Source organism: Misgurnus anguillicaudatus, chromosome 24 (assembly GCF_027580225.2).
Source record: "Misgurnus anguillicaudatus chromosome 24, ASM2758022v2, whole genome shotgun sequence".
Classification (NCBI taxonomy): domain Eukaryota; kingdom Metazoa; phylum Chordata; class Actinopteri; order Cypriniformes; family Cobitidae; genus Misgurnus; species Misgurnus anguillicaudatus.
The window spans coordinates 9308483-9325895 of record NC_073360.2 but is presented as its reverse complement, the minus strand read 5'-3'; the positions used below and the strand labels follow the sequence as shown (position 1 = coordinate 9325895).

Genomic DNA, 17413 nt, shown 5'->3' with positions numbered 1-17413 from the left:
TTTTATATTTCTACTGAAAACAAAATAAAAACACTAAGTAAAAAAAACATTTTGGTTCTTATATAATTACGAGCACCATTCGCTTTTTAGACAAACATTTGTTAAAGTTTAGTTGTCGTAATTAGACTTCACAAAATGGAGGAACAAAAGCTGTGTGAACTTTACAAATCCTCAAAAAATGACCTTGAAACCAATTTGTTAAGTCATTCTCAAAATGAGGTTATGAGAAATGTCTAGCGCCATTTGTTTGCAGTTGTTACTTGATTTAATATTTTGTTAAATGACAGTTAAAATGAAAAAAGAAAAGGCTTCCAAAAATCACCAAATACAAAATTTGGAGCCACTGCATACAAGCAACACAGATGTTAGATTAGCTTGTGTTGAATTTTGCTTGCACTGTTTTGGTCTGGCCTTATCATTATTTCTCATTCACCTACTATATTGCTATTAATGTTGCATGCGAGGCAAACCATAACTGTGGTTTTTATTTTTGTAATGCCAACCCTCGTTTCCTTTTGCTTAGTTTCACCAAAATATGATTATCAAAGATTACTGATGCTCAGCCCAATAGCTATGGAAGGTCTTCTGTTTTTATCGCTTGTATATATCTTTTGCAAAAGTGATTCTCTGAAGGTTCTGCACATGAAGAAATAGATAATGGGATCAAGGCAAACGTTAAGAGCGGACAGGAAGAGTGTGCCTTCTTTCATCTGGAAGAGAATGAAGCGGTCGTGAAAGCTATAACCTGACGTGGGCCTTTGGCTGAAAGTGTAAGGCACACGACAAACGTGGTAGGGTACAAAGCATAACACAAACACAGCCAGCAAGCTAAAAATGCTTCGATTTGATCGCCGTCCTGCCTCGCTGCTGTCCTGTTGCACTCTTCTATACGAGCGGTACACATGGCAAGCTATGGAAGAGTAGCAATATATCATCAAGAGAAAAGCCACCCAGAAGACTCCCACAGTAAAGTGGGCTGAAACATTATGCCAGCGCAAACCCAGTGGACTTTTTAACCCCATGCAGGAATATTGCTTGGGAATGGGCTGGTTGGTTAATATTGAGTTTGGCAACATGCAGATGATCATAAAAATCCATGCTAATAGCGACAGAGCCCTTCCCATGGTGACGCGCTGTAGAAAGGACGATACGCTTGAGGTGCTACGGACTATCTTGAAATAACGTTCCAAGCTGATGAGGCTCATAAATGCGATTCCAGTGTACATGCTAAGGTAGAAAACTACAGCGGTGTAGCGGCAAACAATGGCCTTCAGCTGCACGCCGCCATAACCCCAGTCGCTTGCCATGCGCCAGGGGTAGGTGAAGAGCATCAGAACATCTGCCACCACCATGTGCTTTAGATAAACCACCAGTACTGAGGAGCTTTGAACCCTGAAGAAGATCCAAGCGGCAAGTCCGTTGAGAAGGAAGGCACAAACGCAGATGATGAGGTAGAAGACAGGCAGAACCTGACGTGTGAAGACACTGTGAAAATTTGTGCCGTTTCTTTCTCCTGCTGTCTGAGTAACATTGTTGTAGTCCATCTCTGAAACAACAAAAGCTCTTGATTAGTGATTGGAGTGAATATTGTCGGGTGGTTTCATCTTTTAGGTCTTTTTGGTTATGCTCAGACATGTAATATTTTTTAAATATTTAACAAATTAAAACGGTTTTTTTTTCATCAAGGAAAGGTCACAAACGGCTAAAGCTAAATCAGATCCACAAAGATATATTTCTGCCCATTATCTCAGTAAATGCCTTAACCAGCTTTCTCAAAACCTTGTTCATGCTGTCGACGATTGACGGAGAAACTTAAAAACTCATGTTACATTTACAGGTTCTGTAGATATGATAAGAAAAACAACACCAACATTTTGAATGACTAGGGGTGGGTATGTCGCTTCCTGTGAGAAACCTGACAAATCTTTAAAGGGTTAGTTCATCCAAAAATGAAAATTATGACTCATCCTCCAAAATGTATTTTCAATGCTTCAACACATTCTAACTGACCCACTGATGTCACATGGACTACTTTGATGATGTTTTTATTAGTTTTCTGGACATGTACAGTATACCGTACATACAGTTTCAATGGAGGGTCAGAAAGACTAAATCTAAAACATCTTAAACTGTGTTTCTGAAGATGAACGGAGGTCTTACAGGTTGGGAATGACATGAGGGTGAGTCATCATTCTGTGTAAATGCAGCTGGTTTATTGATTTGCATGTACTGTACAGTAAGCGCATGAAAACGGGTTTTATCAAAGTACCAGACATTTAACGGATAGTTCACCTAAAAATGAAATTTCTGTCATCATTTTCTCACTCTAATGTTGTTACAAACCTGTATATGAAGAGTTTGGTTCCAAAACACAATAAATCCGTTTTGACTAATTTCGATAAAAACGTGTTTTCTATACAAGAAAGTGACAAGATGAAAACCACTATTTTCTATTACAAACTTTTAAATAGCATATTTATGTTATATAATAACATAAAAAATTGATTTTCAAAGATATATTATAAAAAATGATACTTTTTTCCACAAAATGCAAAAATCTATGCAATCTAAAAGTTATTTTTTAAATTAACAAAGTGAGTTGATCGACATATGGCAGCCTCTGAACTTGGTCAATACTAATACTAATATATATACAGCACTGGACCAAAAATACATTAAAATCAGTCGTCGATACCAAAATCAATTCAACAGGTCATCTTGTTCACAAGAACATGAACAACATCACATTAGACCACAGAATGTCCAATACGACATTTCCCCTACGTTCAACTTCCGAATGTGCATTCATCTTTGCCATGTTATATTTATTTAGTTATCTAGTGGTATACACTGATTAAAACATTAATGGCATTAATCAAAACACTTTGTCATATTAGGAACACTGTTATTGCTGCTGTCATCCTTTGGACGCCGTCACTGAACTTTTTGACGGTGATCAGCTGTAAAATGTTTTGGTCCTGCTAGATTTTTGTTGACTTTGAGTAAAATAATGTAAAGTTTTTCATAAGATCTCCTGGGGTCAATGTGTTAGATGACAGAAGCTTGATGCTGTCTTCTGAGAACAAGCAACGCCGGCATTTTTCCGTCGCCTGAGTGCCACTCGCGTAAATTATTCAATTTTGATGGCTTACGTTTCTTCTCCGCAACAGAAAACCACCACAGGTTTATCAAAAGTATTATTTTGTTTGTTTGTTGATCACGAAGTACAAAGTAGATTATGAAAACTAGGATTCTATGTGTATTCAACACACCACCATTGTTGTTTACAATACGTGGAATGGTGCGCTGTGATTGGTTGAAAGGATTTATTGCATTCTGCAGAGAAGACAAGATAAAATACTGATTTTGGTGGTAATTAATTAAAAAAAGGTCTTTATTACGTTTTGGAACCAAACTCTTCATTTCTTTTTCTGATGAACACGAAGGAAGATATTTTGAGGAAACTGTTCATGCGACCCCATTCACTTCCATAGTATTCTTTTTCCTACTATGGAAGTGAATGGGTGCTTATGATCGGTTTGGTTACAAACATTCCTTATATATACATGTTTGTAACAACATTAGAGTGAGTAAATGATGACAGAATTTCCTTTTTTGTGTGAACTATCCCTTTAAGGTGTCGTAATGTATCTCAAAATAATGCATAATCCAATTTTTTATAATTCTTACCTTAAGAAAAATAATTGAATTTTAATGCTGTTTTTTATTCTTACATACTCCAAACATAAGCATGATGTTTGTCAAAATTTGATTTTATAATCAGTTCAACAAAAAAAATATAAAACTTAGAGAGATGTATGTATGTATGTATGTATGGTTTTATAACTATTTAAATCGTGGTTTCTTTAGACCCTAAACAGAGCATGAAAGTTGAGAGTTAGATTATACATTTTTATCATTGGGCTGAATGGTCTAATTGACATTGTGTGTCGATAGATTTTATTAAAACCAAGTAATCACAACAGCACTTTATTACTCATTAAACACTTTAAAAGTTATCGAAATCAGTCAATATTAAGTTCTGTTATTTTGAAATCAAGTAACTGGCAAAATACTGCAAAATAAGTTTTTCAGGAAATTCTAGATTCTGTTTGGTTTCTGAGCATAATCAGCACTTTGCATAAACAATAAGATTCCTCTTTTAGGCACAAAGCAATTTAGGCCCAAAACAAATTAATAAATGATTTAGTTTAGTTTTGAAAAAAATACCTACAAATCTAATCTGAAAACATGATTTCCTTTTGTTACACAGTAAACTACTGATTTTCTTGAATCAAAGTTTCTTATTTAAAGTGACAACATTTAAAGTGCACTTGTTGCTTGCACTACCAAACAATATTATTTACCTTATTTATATTCTCTTTGCCTCGTTCTTAGTTAAAAATAATTTAGTTTCATTCTTTGCTAATTTAATTGATCAAAGACTTTATTAAGAAAGAACTTACTTCAAGAGCTGAATCAGCATGTATCATAAGAGAGGAGCGCAGAAGAATCAGATAGTGAGATGAGGCTCACATGATATATAAAGGAAGTGGGCGTGCTCTATATGACAGGAACTAAAAGAATGGATGCGATGTCGCGTGGGCAGACACTTGCTCAGCACTGCAGGAGGTTCCTCTACTAATGTGTATGCACAAGCACAGTTTCCTTCTCCTAAGTTTCCTGCTGTACCCGAGTGAGTGTTGATGCTCTTTCATGCAGTAGCTCAGGAGACGTTTCACTGAGTGAAGTATTAACTGTCTCAGTCAGATCATAAACTTTCAATAATACAAATAATGAGATTATAGTTTGGTCTTTGGAAAATAATATTTGAATTATCTGACATTTGTTTTTAGTTTTTGGTATCTTTACAAATATTTGTGACAATTTCTTTCACACAGGTACACATTTTCCCCTGGTGACCAGTGTTGTTTTCTTCAACGATGATGACAACGAAATTATTTAGTTGACGCACCTTTTTTATGACGATTATGCGACGATGACTAGCTAAAAATGGCTCTAAGGTGACGAAAACATGACGAGACGCTTTCGAGTTTTCGTTGACGAGACGAGACGGAACAAAAATGGTGAAGTCTGTCGTTCACAATGCATTTAATTTCTGCCTATTTTGCGTGAAATCTGTCCGTTTTTAGCTTAAAAGTATCAGCAATGCTGCCGGTTCCTATCCTTGTTTTGGGTACCCCCACCACCCGGCTGCAGCAATGCTGCACACGCGCACCATATTTCACACAACAACAACACACCTGTGGCTGTGACGAGTTCGAAGGACCGTGGCGGTGATGCCAATACACGGAAATGACGAGATATTTATGGACATACTTTTAGTATAATCCATCAGAAAGAAAAACAGAATGCATATTGGGAGACGACGGTAAATGTGGCCACAAACTAGATGGGAAGAATACCACCAACCACCTGAAGGCTCATCACGCTGATATTTTTTCACGCTGTTAACATATTATATACATTCAATTTACTCGACAATCGTCTTGTGACACATTTCATGGTAAGCTAAAGCTTTTACATCTATCTACTTGTCAAACCTAAGCCAATTTCCAATACTTTTTAACCTAAATTAATTTGTTAAAGACTACTTTTTTTACTAAAACTGACTTAAACTTGACTAAAACTTTTTTGTGTTTTTGTCGACTAAAACTTGACTAAAACTATCAAGTTTTTTAAGTGACTAAACATTTTATACATTTACATATAAAAAATAAATCATATTTTTTTTTATATGTTGCCTGGCGTTAGGGTTAGAGTTGGGTTTGGGTAGGGATGTCATTTTATGTAAATCTAACCCTAAACCGAACCGACAATGGTAAGAAAATAGGTCAAAACAGAGTAACCAATGCGTGATAATCACACGAAAACAGGAATTCGTTATACGATCATGAAAAAATGCGGAAATTTGTGATAATACATGCTTGGTTAAAAGCATCGCGTTCCAACAGCTGTTTTAGCATTCATTGTAAACTTGTGGACCTATTTTTCCAAACGCCTTACACCCGTACATTCTTCCGTTGAGAGCTTGAATAATAAACACTCCAGCCCAGGTGATGGCGATAATCCACCTTTGCCAATTGCAAGATTACAAACAAAGTTCCCGGCGCAAAGTAATACCGTAGCTCACAGCACATCTAATACAAGTCAATGAAGTTGGCAAAAAACTACGATAAAACCTGTTGGAAAGCATCTTTTGCAGCGATTTGTGTGTGAGCATATCAGTGAACACCCCTGACCACTCGCTGAGTTTCACGTCTTTATAAACGAAAGTTTAATGCATTTTAGGACGGATTGTTCCAGTGCACCTATACAGCCATTATAGAGGTGGGAGGTGAAACAACAAACACCCGAAAATTCCTCGGGCCAGCATGTCCAAATTTCAGTCAAAACCGTTCTATTTCATCATAAACAAACAATCTGAAAACAGGGCTTTAAGTGTAAAATACAGACCTTGTCCTTTAAACAGTTTAAAAAAATCAGTTCCCACATGTAAATGCAAGAACATGCTGTGAAGCGCTGAAGAATGCTAAACCAATAGGCCAGAAACCTGAAATAAGGTTATTACAGTACCCATGGGATTCGGAACCAGGGTGCGATTTTCTGGGGGAGGGGGTGGCAGGGATTAAAGACCGCTGGTCTTTACATCAATACCTTTGATTTATTCTTTTTTATCCTTGGTGGGGACAAAATGTATCCCTCCCATGATTAATGATCATCAAACGGCCTAAAATAAAGACAATTTAAGTAAAAACACTGCCACGTAATAGTGCAAACAACAGTAAAATCAGGACTGTCAGTGCTTCCCCTCCTGTGATAATAGGTGAAAGTGCATCTAGGTTGTGTCATAATCCTTTTTTAATTCATGCCTGGACTTTCCAAATTTCAACCAACCACAGCGAAAACAGCCAAATAATTACAAATTACAAATCCATCACAAAACCAATCCAAGGAAATTTTACGATTGAGTTTGAGAAAGCAGAAACTACTGTCGTTAATCGAGGGGAACTCGCAGGATGACACAGGAAAGCAAAAAAAAAACTTTGTAACCAAACAGATTATTTTCTTAGTCTGATGTCTTGTCTAAGTATAGGCAAATTTAGCCTGCTTATTGTTATACTGAGAATAAGTTTTTTTCTATTAAATATTGTGATTATAAACAAATGTTTTTGCATGTCTGGTGCAAAGCATAAAGAAGGAATTCATTCTGGCGTGTACAGTTTAGGTTCCATAATTGTTTTATTAGGTTTCTGTAATGGAGGTCAGCTAGTCAGCGCACTCTAAAAAAGTGTCATTTTTAACCAAGCATATGTTCTGTCCAATATTTACCGAAACATGGGTAAAAAATAACTAAAAATAACATTTTTAGAGTGTGAGAGCAGTAAAAGTGTGCAGTAAAAGTAAACTTAAGCGACAGACATTACAGCTCATGGCCTTTAACTCATTCACCGCCAGCCTTTTTGAGAAAAGTTGCCCACCTGCAATTTGCCCACAACCCAATTTTCACAAAATTCCTTGCAGGAAAAATTATTTTCTATAAATATATAAACATACAAATTATATCAAATTAAAGAACACACCCTCTGCTTTCAAACAAACAATAAACAAACAAACAAACAAAATGGGGAAAAAACGTTTCATTATATATTTACTTTTTCCACTTAATTTAACCACTGAAATATGAATATCTCTTCAAAAATACAACATTTTGAGCAAAAAGCTTAAAAAATTGCGTTTTTTTTAAAGGAATTTATGTTAGAGATCAGACTCAGAATGACTATCAAACATAAAGGCATTTAAAATAAATCTTAAAATCTTTTTAACATCCGTTTTTGATAAATTCGTTTTGGCGCCATCTGGTGGATAAAAGCGGTTATTACACTTTCACTTTGAAATTCGTCCAGAAAGGCATTTTTATTAGTTAAATATGAACTCATAAATGACGAGATAACTCGTCAATGGCGGTGAATGAGTTAACCTCCTTGTTAGAGCGTCCAATTCTCATGCTGGATCTGACTAGTTTGAAAATACCAATGTCCGTGTGTACAGGGCCTAAGGTGGACACAAATGTTTTTTTTGTGTTTTTCTTCTAATTTTAATGAAAGTGGGTTCATACAACATCATGTTTTACTTCCATCAATAGTATATAATATTCTAAGTCCTTATTTTAAGTTAGCATTGATTAGGGATGCACAGAAATGAAAATTCTTGGCCGAAACCAAAAAAGAGGAAACCAAGGCCGAAAACCGAAATCGAAAGAAATTATTAGGCCAATTATTTGTACCATTGCATTTATGGCTATCACTGTGTACTAACTTTACTAGGGGTGTGACGGATCACAAAACTCACGGTTCGGATCACATTACGTTTTTTAAGGCACGAATTGGATCGTTTTTTGGATCAGTAAAAAAGGTGGGAAAAATCTAATAACAAATAAAGAAATTGCAAACATTTATAAAAAGAAAAAAATTGCATATTAAGTAAGGTCTGAAATTAGCATGAAAGTGATTTTCTCATTGTCTTGGGTTGTTTGATTAACATTAATGACACAGACTTAAGTAGGATAATTGAGGTTACTGTCTCTTTAAGACCAAATAAGCACAGACTGGTTTTTGACTGTAATCTATACATACACTTAAGACATAAACAAATGTTTTTATTAGAAAAAAAAATACTGTGGATATCATTTTGTTTGTATGTGTCCTGTATGTGTCCTGCTTTTTGAAACACGTCTCTCTGTGTATGCACTACTGAGTGCACTTAAACACACGCACACAGAGACCGAGTAAGAATCCCAAACAGCGCAGCATAAACAGTCGCTCCACATAAAAATTTTACATTGTTTTTCATTGCTTTATTTGCCAAATGTATGTTAATGGACTACAGTATGAGACACAATAGCGCAACTCTCTCTAAAGTTTACACATCAAGAGTTCTAATCTTTGAAGGGCATAGAAAGCTGTTCACTTTAGCGCCTTTTGTGGTTAAATACATCCACACCGCAGACATGTTGCTTCAGACAAACACGTGCAGGTTACGGTTTCTGTTTGTGTCATCACAACATTTTGGCCGTGCTTCGATGATAAAAGTCATCCCTAGTATTGATTTTTTCCCTGAAATGTTGACAATAATTTTCACTATATGGAAAAGAGCTGCTTAGACACTGCTAAATTGTGTGTAAAGTTGAAAGTCATAAGAGGGAGGAAAATTATTTTTAAATATGGGTAAACAGTTTCTTTAATGTGCCACCATAATTTAAAAATGTTTTGACTGCCAAAGTGCACTGTGTCTTTGCTGCCTTAATTTTTTAATTTCATTTTAGATTTACAAGTCATTCAACTTACTATTATTTTTACCACAGATGAGTTGTTATAACTTATAAAATATAAAAAGAAGTTGACATATTTCAACTATAAATTGTAGCAACTCATCTCTTTTCATTTAAACTAGTAAGTTGATTAAACAAAAACATTAAAGGCAGCAAATAATTTTTTACAGTGTGAATACTACTGATAAAATACATCAGCATATTTTTAGTATTGATGTAACTGTACAAAAGCACAAATACTCAATATAAGACACTACAGCATTAAAGAGAACAATGTATTAACAAGATAAAATGGGTTTACGTGCTTTCCTGATTTATTTTTAGCTCTTTGAGATGTGGTCTCCTGTGGTGAACCATATGAGGCTTCTGTAGTGGTTCACAGAGGGGGTTTAAATTTGGGAAGCTGTGTTTGTCAAGTGCAGTTTGGCTGGTTTCCTCTCCCACCCTATGGGGAAGATGTAATAGTACTATAACTTCTTCATACAAATTAGTACTTTGGACGATTTTGCATTGTTGCAAAAAAAAAACAACAACAACATAGTTAGTGTATAACAGTGTTTAAATTATGGTATTTATTGAGTGACCCGTAACCCTACCTTATTTAAGAGCTACAAAACATAAACAAACTTTACTATGCTAGCTCAAAATGTTTTTTAAATAATTTTCCGTAACGTAACAATTACCTAAATGATGGGGACTCAACAACAGAACATGCATACAGCCCTTTCACTATAAATGTTGTGATTTGCGATCTGTGAAACTCAGTTTTTTCGTGTGAGAGCCCTAAAATTATGTAAATTTATGTACTTATGTAAAATTACGTTACTGTCTGGTCCCGAAAATAGAGACAGATTAATCTCATTAATAATTCACGCAAAAAACATGATTCACACATGCGTAGACAATTTCACATGCATGAAATCTAATTCACATACACAAAAAAAAAAATATATATATATATATATATATATATATATATATATTCGCAAAAAACGATGTACATACACAAAATAAAAATACATATTCATAAAATACGTTTCACAAAAAAATAAACAATTCACAAATGTAGAACTGTGTACGAAAAGTTTAAAATTTTGAGTGTATCATGACTGTGAATGTACGAATCATCTTTTTCGTGTGTGAATTGCTTTGAATTCGTGTGTGTGTTTTTTGATACTTTGGTGGCAGCGCGCTTCTCCAACGTGGGTCACTAGTACTCTTTAGTCAATCAGATGCAAGCTTACCATTCAACCAATCATAACCCGCCAAGAGCGCAGCACTCAAGGAGCTCAGCAATGCACACCTTTTGCGCAACCAACTGAAATGAAGCTTCACGTCATCCACCAAGCATGGCGAACGAAGTGCGGGATATACGTGTAAGTTATTACTTTATTTCATATTGTTTCATAAATTAATATTGCTAAAATAACACACAATACACTCGCTGTTTACAAGAGATTCCCGCGATTAACGTGAATGACGTTAATCGTATTGCAAGACAGACTGTCTTACCTGACAGTAAGAAAGAGAAGTGTTTTTTAATGTTAAATCAACAACTTTGAGAGTACGTTAAGTATTCTCATCTCATGCTAAATCCTCGTCTCTGTTTCTCACCAGTTAATATTGATCTTTGTATTATTTATTTATCTATTTAGTTAAATAGTAAACACTTACAATATAGTCTTTATGTTATGCCTAAAGTGTTTGTTTTCGCAATGTACGTACAGGAATAAGATTGTTACTGACTGTGAGTAGTATTTCAGTAAGGATCAGGTCACTGCATGAGAGATCATGGTGAGGGCGACTTGTTTCAAGTCGATGAGAAAGTCAAACAACATAAACTGAGTGTATATGAAAACACAAAAGACAGCTAAAATGCATTTTAAGTTTTTGTGAGTTCTACTCTACATCTGTGCATATACAGGCTAAATCTGTTCATAAGTGCTTCAGTTTCATGACAGTAGCCTAGTAAATAGAGTTTACATGTGCATATTTAGAATCAGTTTACATATAACACTGATTCTTTATTCTTGATATTGTTTAATGTAATTTATTCACAGATTGTATTAAAGGACTACTCAGAGCTCAGTGAAGTTCACAGCTGTACTGAAACGGTGGAGAGCTGACACAGACCTAGAACAATGATTTTTATTTAATCTACATTTTACTGCAATGTAGTATTCCAAACTTTGCTTTAATTTTTATTAATGTTAACATGGCCACTGTGTGTTTTCTGTGTATTTTCAAAGGTTCTGTCTGCAAGACCCAAAGAAAGGAAGCTTGCTGAGGTATTAAGGTACAACACAAAAATTTTGCAATGTAGTATTTTACACACACACGCACACACACACGCACGCACGAATGATAAGAAAGGTGAAGCGGTTACTGTGCCGTTATCAGTAGAATATTGCACGCCTCTTAGCCAATCAGATTCGAGAACCAGAAAGAACTGTTGTATAATGGATAATAATTGACACTGTGGCTGGCCATCTTTTTGTCCAGTGTTTCAGAGTAAGCAACCTTGCCATCATATGATTGTAGCAACAGTAAAAATAAAGCTGAGGAAGACAGGGGTCAAATGACCTGGAAGGCAGCAATTAATAGAACAATAAATAGAAACTGAACTACTAGATGTCAACACCAGGTGGGAGCATATCATATCAAAAGCAGCATATATTCAGACAAGTGAAGTATGCTTGGGTACAAAAGAAAAGACAAAAAGAAACTACCAGTAAAGGGTTAAAAGCTTTTAAATGCTAAATCAAAGAGACTGAAAGAGGATACAAGCTAAGTTACCAAAAAAATAGAGAAATGAAGTGATTGTCAGGATCAGACAAAAGAGCCTTTATGGATGACTTGCAAACTGGGCTGAAGAAGCAGCTAGCAAGGGAGAATGGGTGTATAAAATAACCAAGGTAAACTGTGGCAAAAAATGTGGAACTAAATATTGTGGAACTAAACAGAAAGTGACGCCTACTGGGCTGAATCTTTTAGTATGGCCTTAAACAGGCAACCACCAATATCGGAAGCTGACATTCAGGCAGCAGAGCACAATCCTGACATCAGTACTGAAAACTGAATGCAGAACTGTTTAAGGCAGACCCAGAGCTTGCAACCAAGGTGCGTCTCCCACTATTTATAGCAATATGGAAAGAGAGATACCAACAGACTGGTCAGAAGGCATCATTTTGAAGATCCCCAAGAAAGGAACCCTTAGCAACTGTAACAACACCAAGCAAGATCCTAGCAAAAATTATAATCCACCAGCTATCAGACGCAGATGACCAACATGGAACAGGCAGGTTTCTAAAAAGGAAGAGAATTTACAGATCAGATTTTTACTGCTGAACGTCATTGCACTGAATGGCACTTAATATACATCAACTTTGTAGATTTTGAGAAAGCCTTTGACAGTGTCCATAGAGACAGCCTCTGCGCCACTCCCGGCACCATGGGCGGGCATTGGGGGGCCGGGCCTGCCCTGTGAGTCACTAGTGTCCGCCCTGGACGAGCCTGCGGTCTGCCTGCACCTGTTCACCAGCTCCATGTCCCGCCAACCAACAGTCCTTGCTTGTTTGCACTTTTTTATCAATTGGCTATTGTTATTAAAAGTTATTGTTTTGAGTATGTGTATATATATATATATATATATATATATATATATATATATATATATATATATATATACAGTATATATATATATATATATATATATATATATATATATATATATATATATTTATACAACAGTTCTTTCTGGTTCTCGAATCTGATTGGCTAAGAGCCATACGATATTGTACTGATAACGGCACAGTAACGCTTCACCTTTCGTATCATTCCGCCACCTAGTGAATGGAGGTCCTAAACAGGCTCATCTCTGAATGGAAAAACACAGACGCCCTGTTTTTAAACACTCTCCGTGTGTCTCATTAGTTCTCTAGCTCATAAATCAGTCTGTGAATTCCCAATCAGAAGTTATTATTCCATCAAAGATCAGCGCTCTTGGATGTTACGTTAAAGTTAATGGGAGTAATGTCTTGTCACATCGTGTGGACGATTAACACTTAGAAAGAGGAATGTAAACAAATTTTTTTCTGGAGCTATATCTCTTATCAGAACGCGAAAACACAGTGGAACTGCAGGTAAGCACCGCAGCTTTTAAATGTGGACATTGATCATTTGTTTAATCGCGACGTGACTATTAAAACATGTTATGAGATATCGCCACTGGTATATTTATAAGCAGCATGCAAAAACATCTCATTGACACTTATAAAAAACAGTTTTATATAGTACTGATAAGAACGAAGTCTAATAATAACCGAGTGCTCGTATCGCGTTAAGATGAAATGGTAAACCAACAGTAACATTATAGAAGTATAGTTTTATTAACTTTTACCTCACGCCAAAACAATAACAACACAAAAGACACTAAATAAGAATAAGAAAACAAGTAATAGTTTCATCATGACACCAAATACTGCTGATTTGATCTAATTTTTGATCATCAGGCCAACATGAGAGCCAGGGAATCCCTGTCAGAGATGTAGCCCAGAGAGGGCGGTGGTCAGCGGGGCGAGTGAACACTGACATCCGCTCATGCTTTGGTTCTCATACGTACCGAATCTCACTAAGCAAACGTTCAAACAGGCGCTATCTTTACTAATCGACTGTAGATTTAAATATAATACATATATATTCTCAACTGAACTAATCTTAAAACTACACTTTGTGACCAAGAAATTGTAATATTTAAAAACGGCGAATCCGTCCATTGAGTTGTTATGAGATTCAAAGCAGCCGAAAGTGTTACCTGTTATTCTGGTCGCCCTCAAATCCGTGGCAGAAGAAGTAGTTCTCAAACAAAGAGGCTTTTAAAATTACTCCGTTGTTGTTTTCTAGTTTTCGTTTTTCAAACGTGTGCCGTCGAACTGTTGTATAAAAGCAATATCGCTCTCTGAGTCGTGTGATATAGCTCTATATCATCACGGCTGTGATTGCCTCCGGCACTCGGCCTGCGGCCTCGTGCCTCTGGCCTAATCACAGCCGTGATGATATAGAGCTATATCACACTCCTACTCGAGCGATATTGCTTAAATATATATTAGGGCTGTCCTCGACTAAGGATTTACATATTCGAATCAGAATTGTCGAATCTTTTCATAGTCGACCGATAGTCGAATCATCTATGTGTGTGTGTGTGGGTTGGGAGGGGGTCAGACCAGGTACAAATTGATAACTTTTATTTTCTTTCACAAGCAGCACACATAAACAACTTTCTGATAAAGTGACCAAAACTGTCTTTCAAGTGATGAACGAAGACAAAACTGACGATGCAATTATATATTTTTAATGTAAAATGTAAGGCAACATTTGTTTAATTATTTCTCATAACATTTTAAAGCCAAGATCTACAGAACATCACACAAAAAAACATTTTGATAACTAAACCTAAAAATATAACAAAGGTGATCCTGCCTTGGAAACCTCGGCTAATTCAGTGTTTTTAGTTAATTTGGAGATTAAGCGCGTCAAAGCAGTCATGACCAAAAAAACAGACAAATGAGAAATGACAAATAATTTGTGATGCAAATTATAAAAACTAAGCTTTATATACAATTCATAAAAACACTGAAATTAATGATTTTATAGACACTGCGCGTTATTATTTTGCTTGCTTTCACTTTGATCATCTCCATTCACTTTAGATACAGAAACAACTGGTGATATTTATTTCAGGAATCTCTTTTCTATCATTTGAAAGTGAACACCGACCATAATATTAAATCACAAGAAAGACAGTCGTGTCAGGAATAAATATAGGTTCGGTGCAGATATTTTCCATTTCATCACGGAAATTTAAAGAAACGGCTTACCTGTTTTGTAGTTTAACTTTTGATAAGATAACCACTATGTTTTTAATACATTTTAAAAACGTATACCCGTTGAAAACATCAGATTTTTAATGTTTAGTTTGATGAACTTCTAAATATGAGACGAAGAGCACCTAGCACGTTCGGCTAAATTGCATGCGCAAGCATGGCCAGCACGCAATAGTGCAAAATCTATACAACGAAAAACAATCCAAAATGTACAGATTTAAATTACATCAGAATTTACGTTTGTAATAAATACATTTTTTTTTAAATAAAGTAAGGTCAGAAGTAACAAAGTGCAGAACAATGTGCAAAATGCCTCAAGTGCACGAAAACAAAACACAAGCCAAATAGATAAATCAGATAACCCAGAGTGATTTATAAATAAAATAAAATAAAGAAATTATTAAAAGCATGAAAGTATAGCCAGAATTGCCAGCTTTTTCCTTTAAATGTAGAAACAAAGAGGCAATGGTTTATTAACATAGGAACCTCTTATGGACGTGTAGCCCGGTCACAGGGGTTGCTGGATTTATTAACGCATTTTAAAAATATTTATTGAAAGCTGATACTTCACATATTATTTGCAGAATTATAATAATATGCTGTATATTAATATATTGGGAGAAAGCTGTTATATGTGAAATCAGATTTGTGCACAGTGCACCCATATACGGCCAAAATTAAAGGATCCTCATTTCATAACACATCTGCGATGATTCGACTGTGAGATTGGTAGTCGAATCAGGCTTCTCCTATAGACGGTTTCATCGGACTCACGTGATACACGTCTGGATCCGAACCTTACTTCCGGTTTCATTTTTTTAATGGTCTACTAGTTGCTAAACTGATCTCTTGAACAAATGCCTTGTCAAAAATAACAAATGTTTTGGTTTCCTATGTAATCTATGTGTTGTTTTTTTGCTTGTTATATAAATAAACTACGTTGTTTATTTAGAACTTTGTTGTTATTTATTCTAAGCGTTGTTTACCGGAAGTTCACGCGGACCACGACAGCCACTTGTTTATGTTGTTACTGCTGAAACGGTCTATAGATGCATCGAATCTTCGACTATATGGGGTCACCCCTAATATATACACATACTCAAAACAATGGCTATTGTTATTAAAAGTTATTGTTTTGAGTATATATATATATATATATATATATATATATATATATATATATAAATATTAGGGCCGGGACTCGATTAAAAAAATTAATCGAATTAATTAGAGGCTTTGTAATTAATTAATCTAAATTAATCGCATTTTAATCTCATATAAATATTTGACCTGAGAACATTAAGAAGTATTTTTACATGGATTTTTATGAATAATGACTGAATACATAAGCTTAACAAAATATTGTTTATTTTTGTTCAACCAAGTCGTACCGGAGTCGGGCTAATGTCCATAGCTGCTGTATGTTTTGCATTGAGATGATACTTGAGGCTCGATGTGCTGCGGTGATATGTGAATTCCTTGTTGCATATCTTACACACAACCATGCTCTTATCGACGCTTACCAGTGATGCGCGGGTCAATGTATAAACAACCCGCCCGCAACTCGGACCGCAAAGAAAAAAATATATATATTATACCCGACCCGCTTCCTGGCCCGCATTTCTTAAAGTAGTCATTTGTTTAATAATTGCAGGGTTCGGGACTTCTCAGGTTTTGACTGTCTGTGTTCTGGTACCTATGTGCGCGGATGCCCCACCTCGCGCAATAAAAACAACAAAACATAATATACTATATAGCCTATATTAAAATTAAAATATATAAAAATGTGAATAATATAGTTTTTAAGTTGCACATCGTTTATAGGTTTCTTAAGTGGGATTCGGATGTGAAAAGCGCTGCATAATGTACGCGCCGTTAGTGTTACCATTGAAACTTAACTAAATAAAAAAAAAATAAGAGGTGATATATAGCTTTAGCCTACATAAATGCTTATTGCTTTAATGTTGCGAGTTCCTCTTCAGCTTTTCTTGCTGTTATGTTTATAATAGTTCATTGTTCATAGTTCATATTGATGATCTTATAGTCAATTTAAAAATGTTCTTACAAACTGACTCTATTCGTTTAACTTTTTTCCTTTACCTGCCGTCGCTGTTCTCTGTCCGTGTCCTCCGTCAAAGTAGCCTATTAAAATTAATATGAAGTTGATTTTTAAAAGTCT

The 17413-nt window shown here is 35.5% G+C and overlaps 1 protein-coding gene across 1 annotated transcript; it reads right to left on the bottom strand.

Annotated features, from left to right (window-relative positions):
• Nucleotides 1–411: 411 nt before the first annotated feature.
• LOC129437317 (P2Y purinoceptor 14) lies at nt 412–4591 on the bottom strand. Its single transcript, XM_055195467.2, is given in 3 exon segments — nt 412–575; nt 578–1546; nt 4467–4591. Coding segments are annotated over 2 exon segments (993 nt in total). The 5' UTR covers nt 1545–1546; nt 4467–4591; the 3' UTR covers nt 412–549.
• Between the last annotated feature and the right edge of the window lie 12822 nt (nt 4592–17413).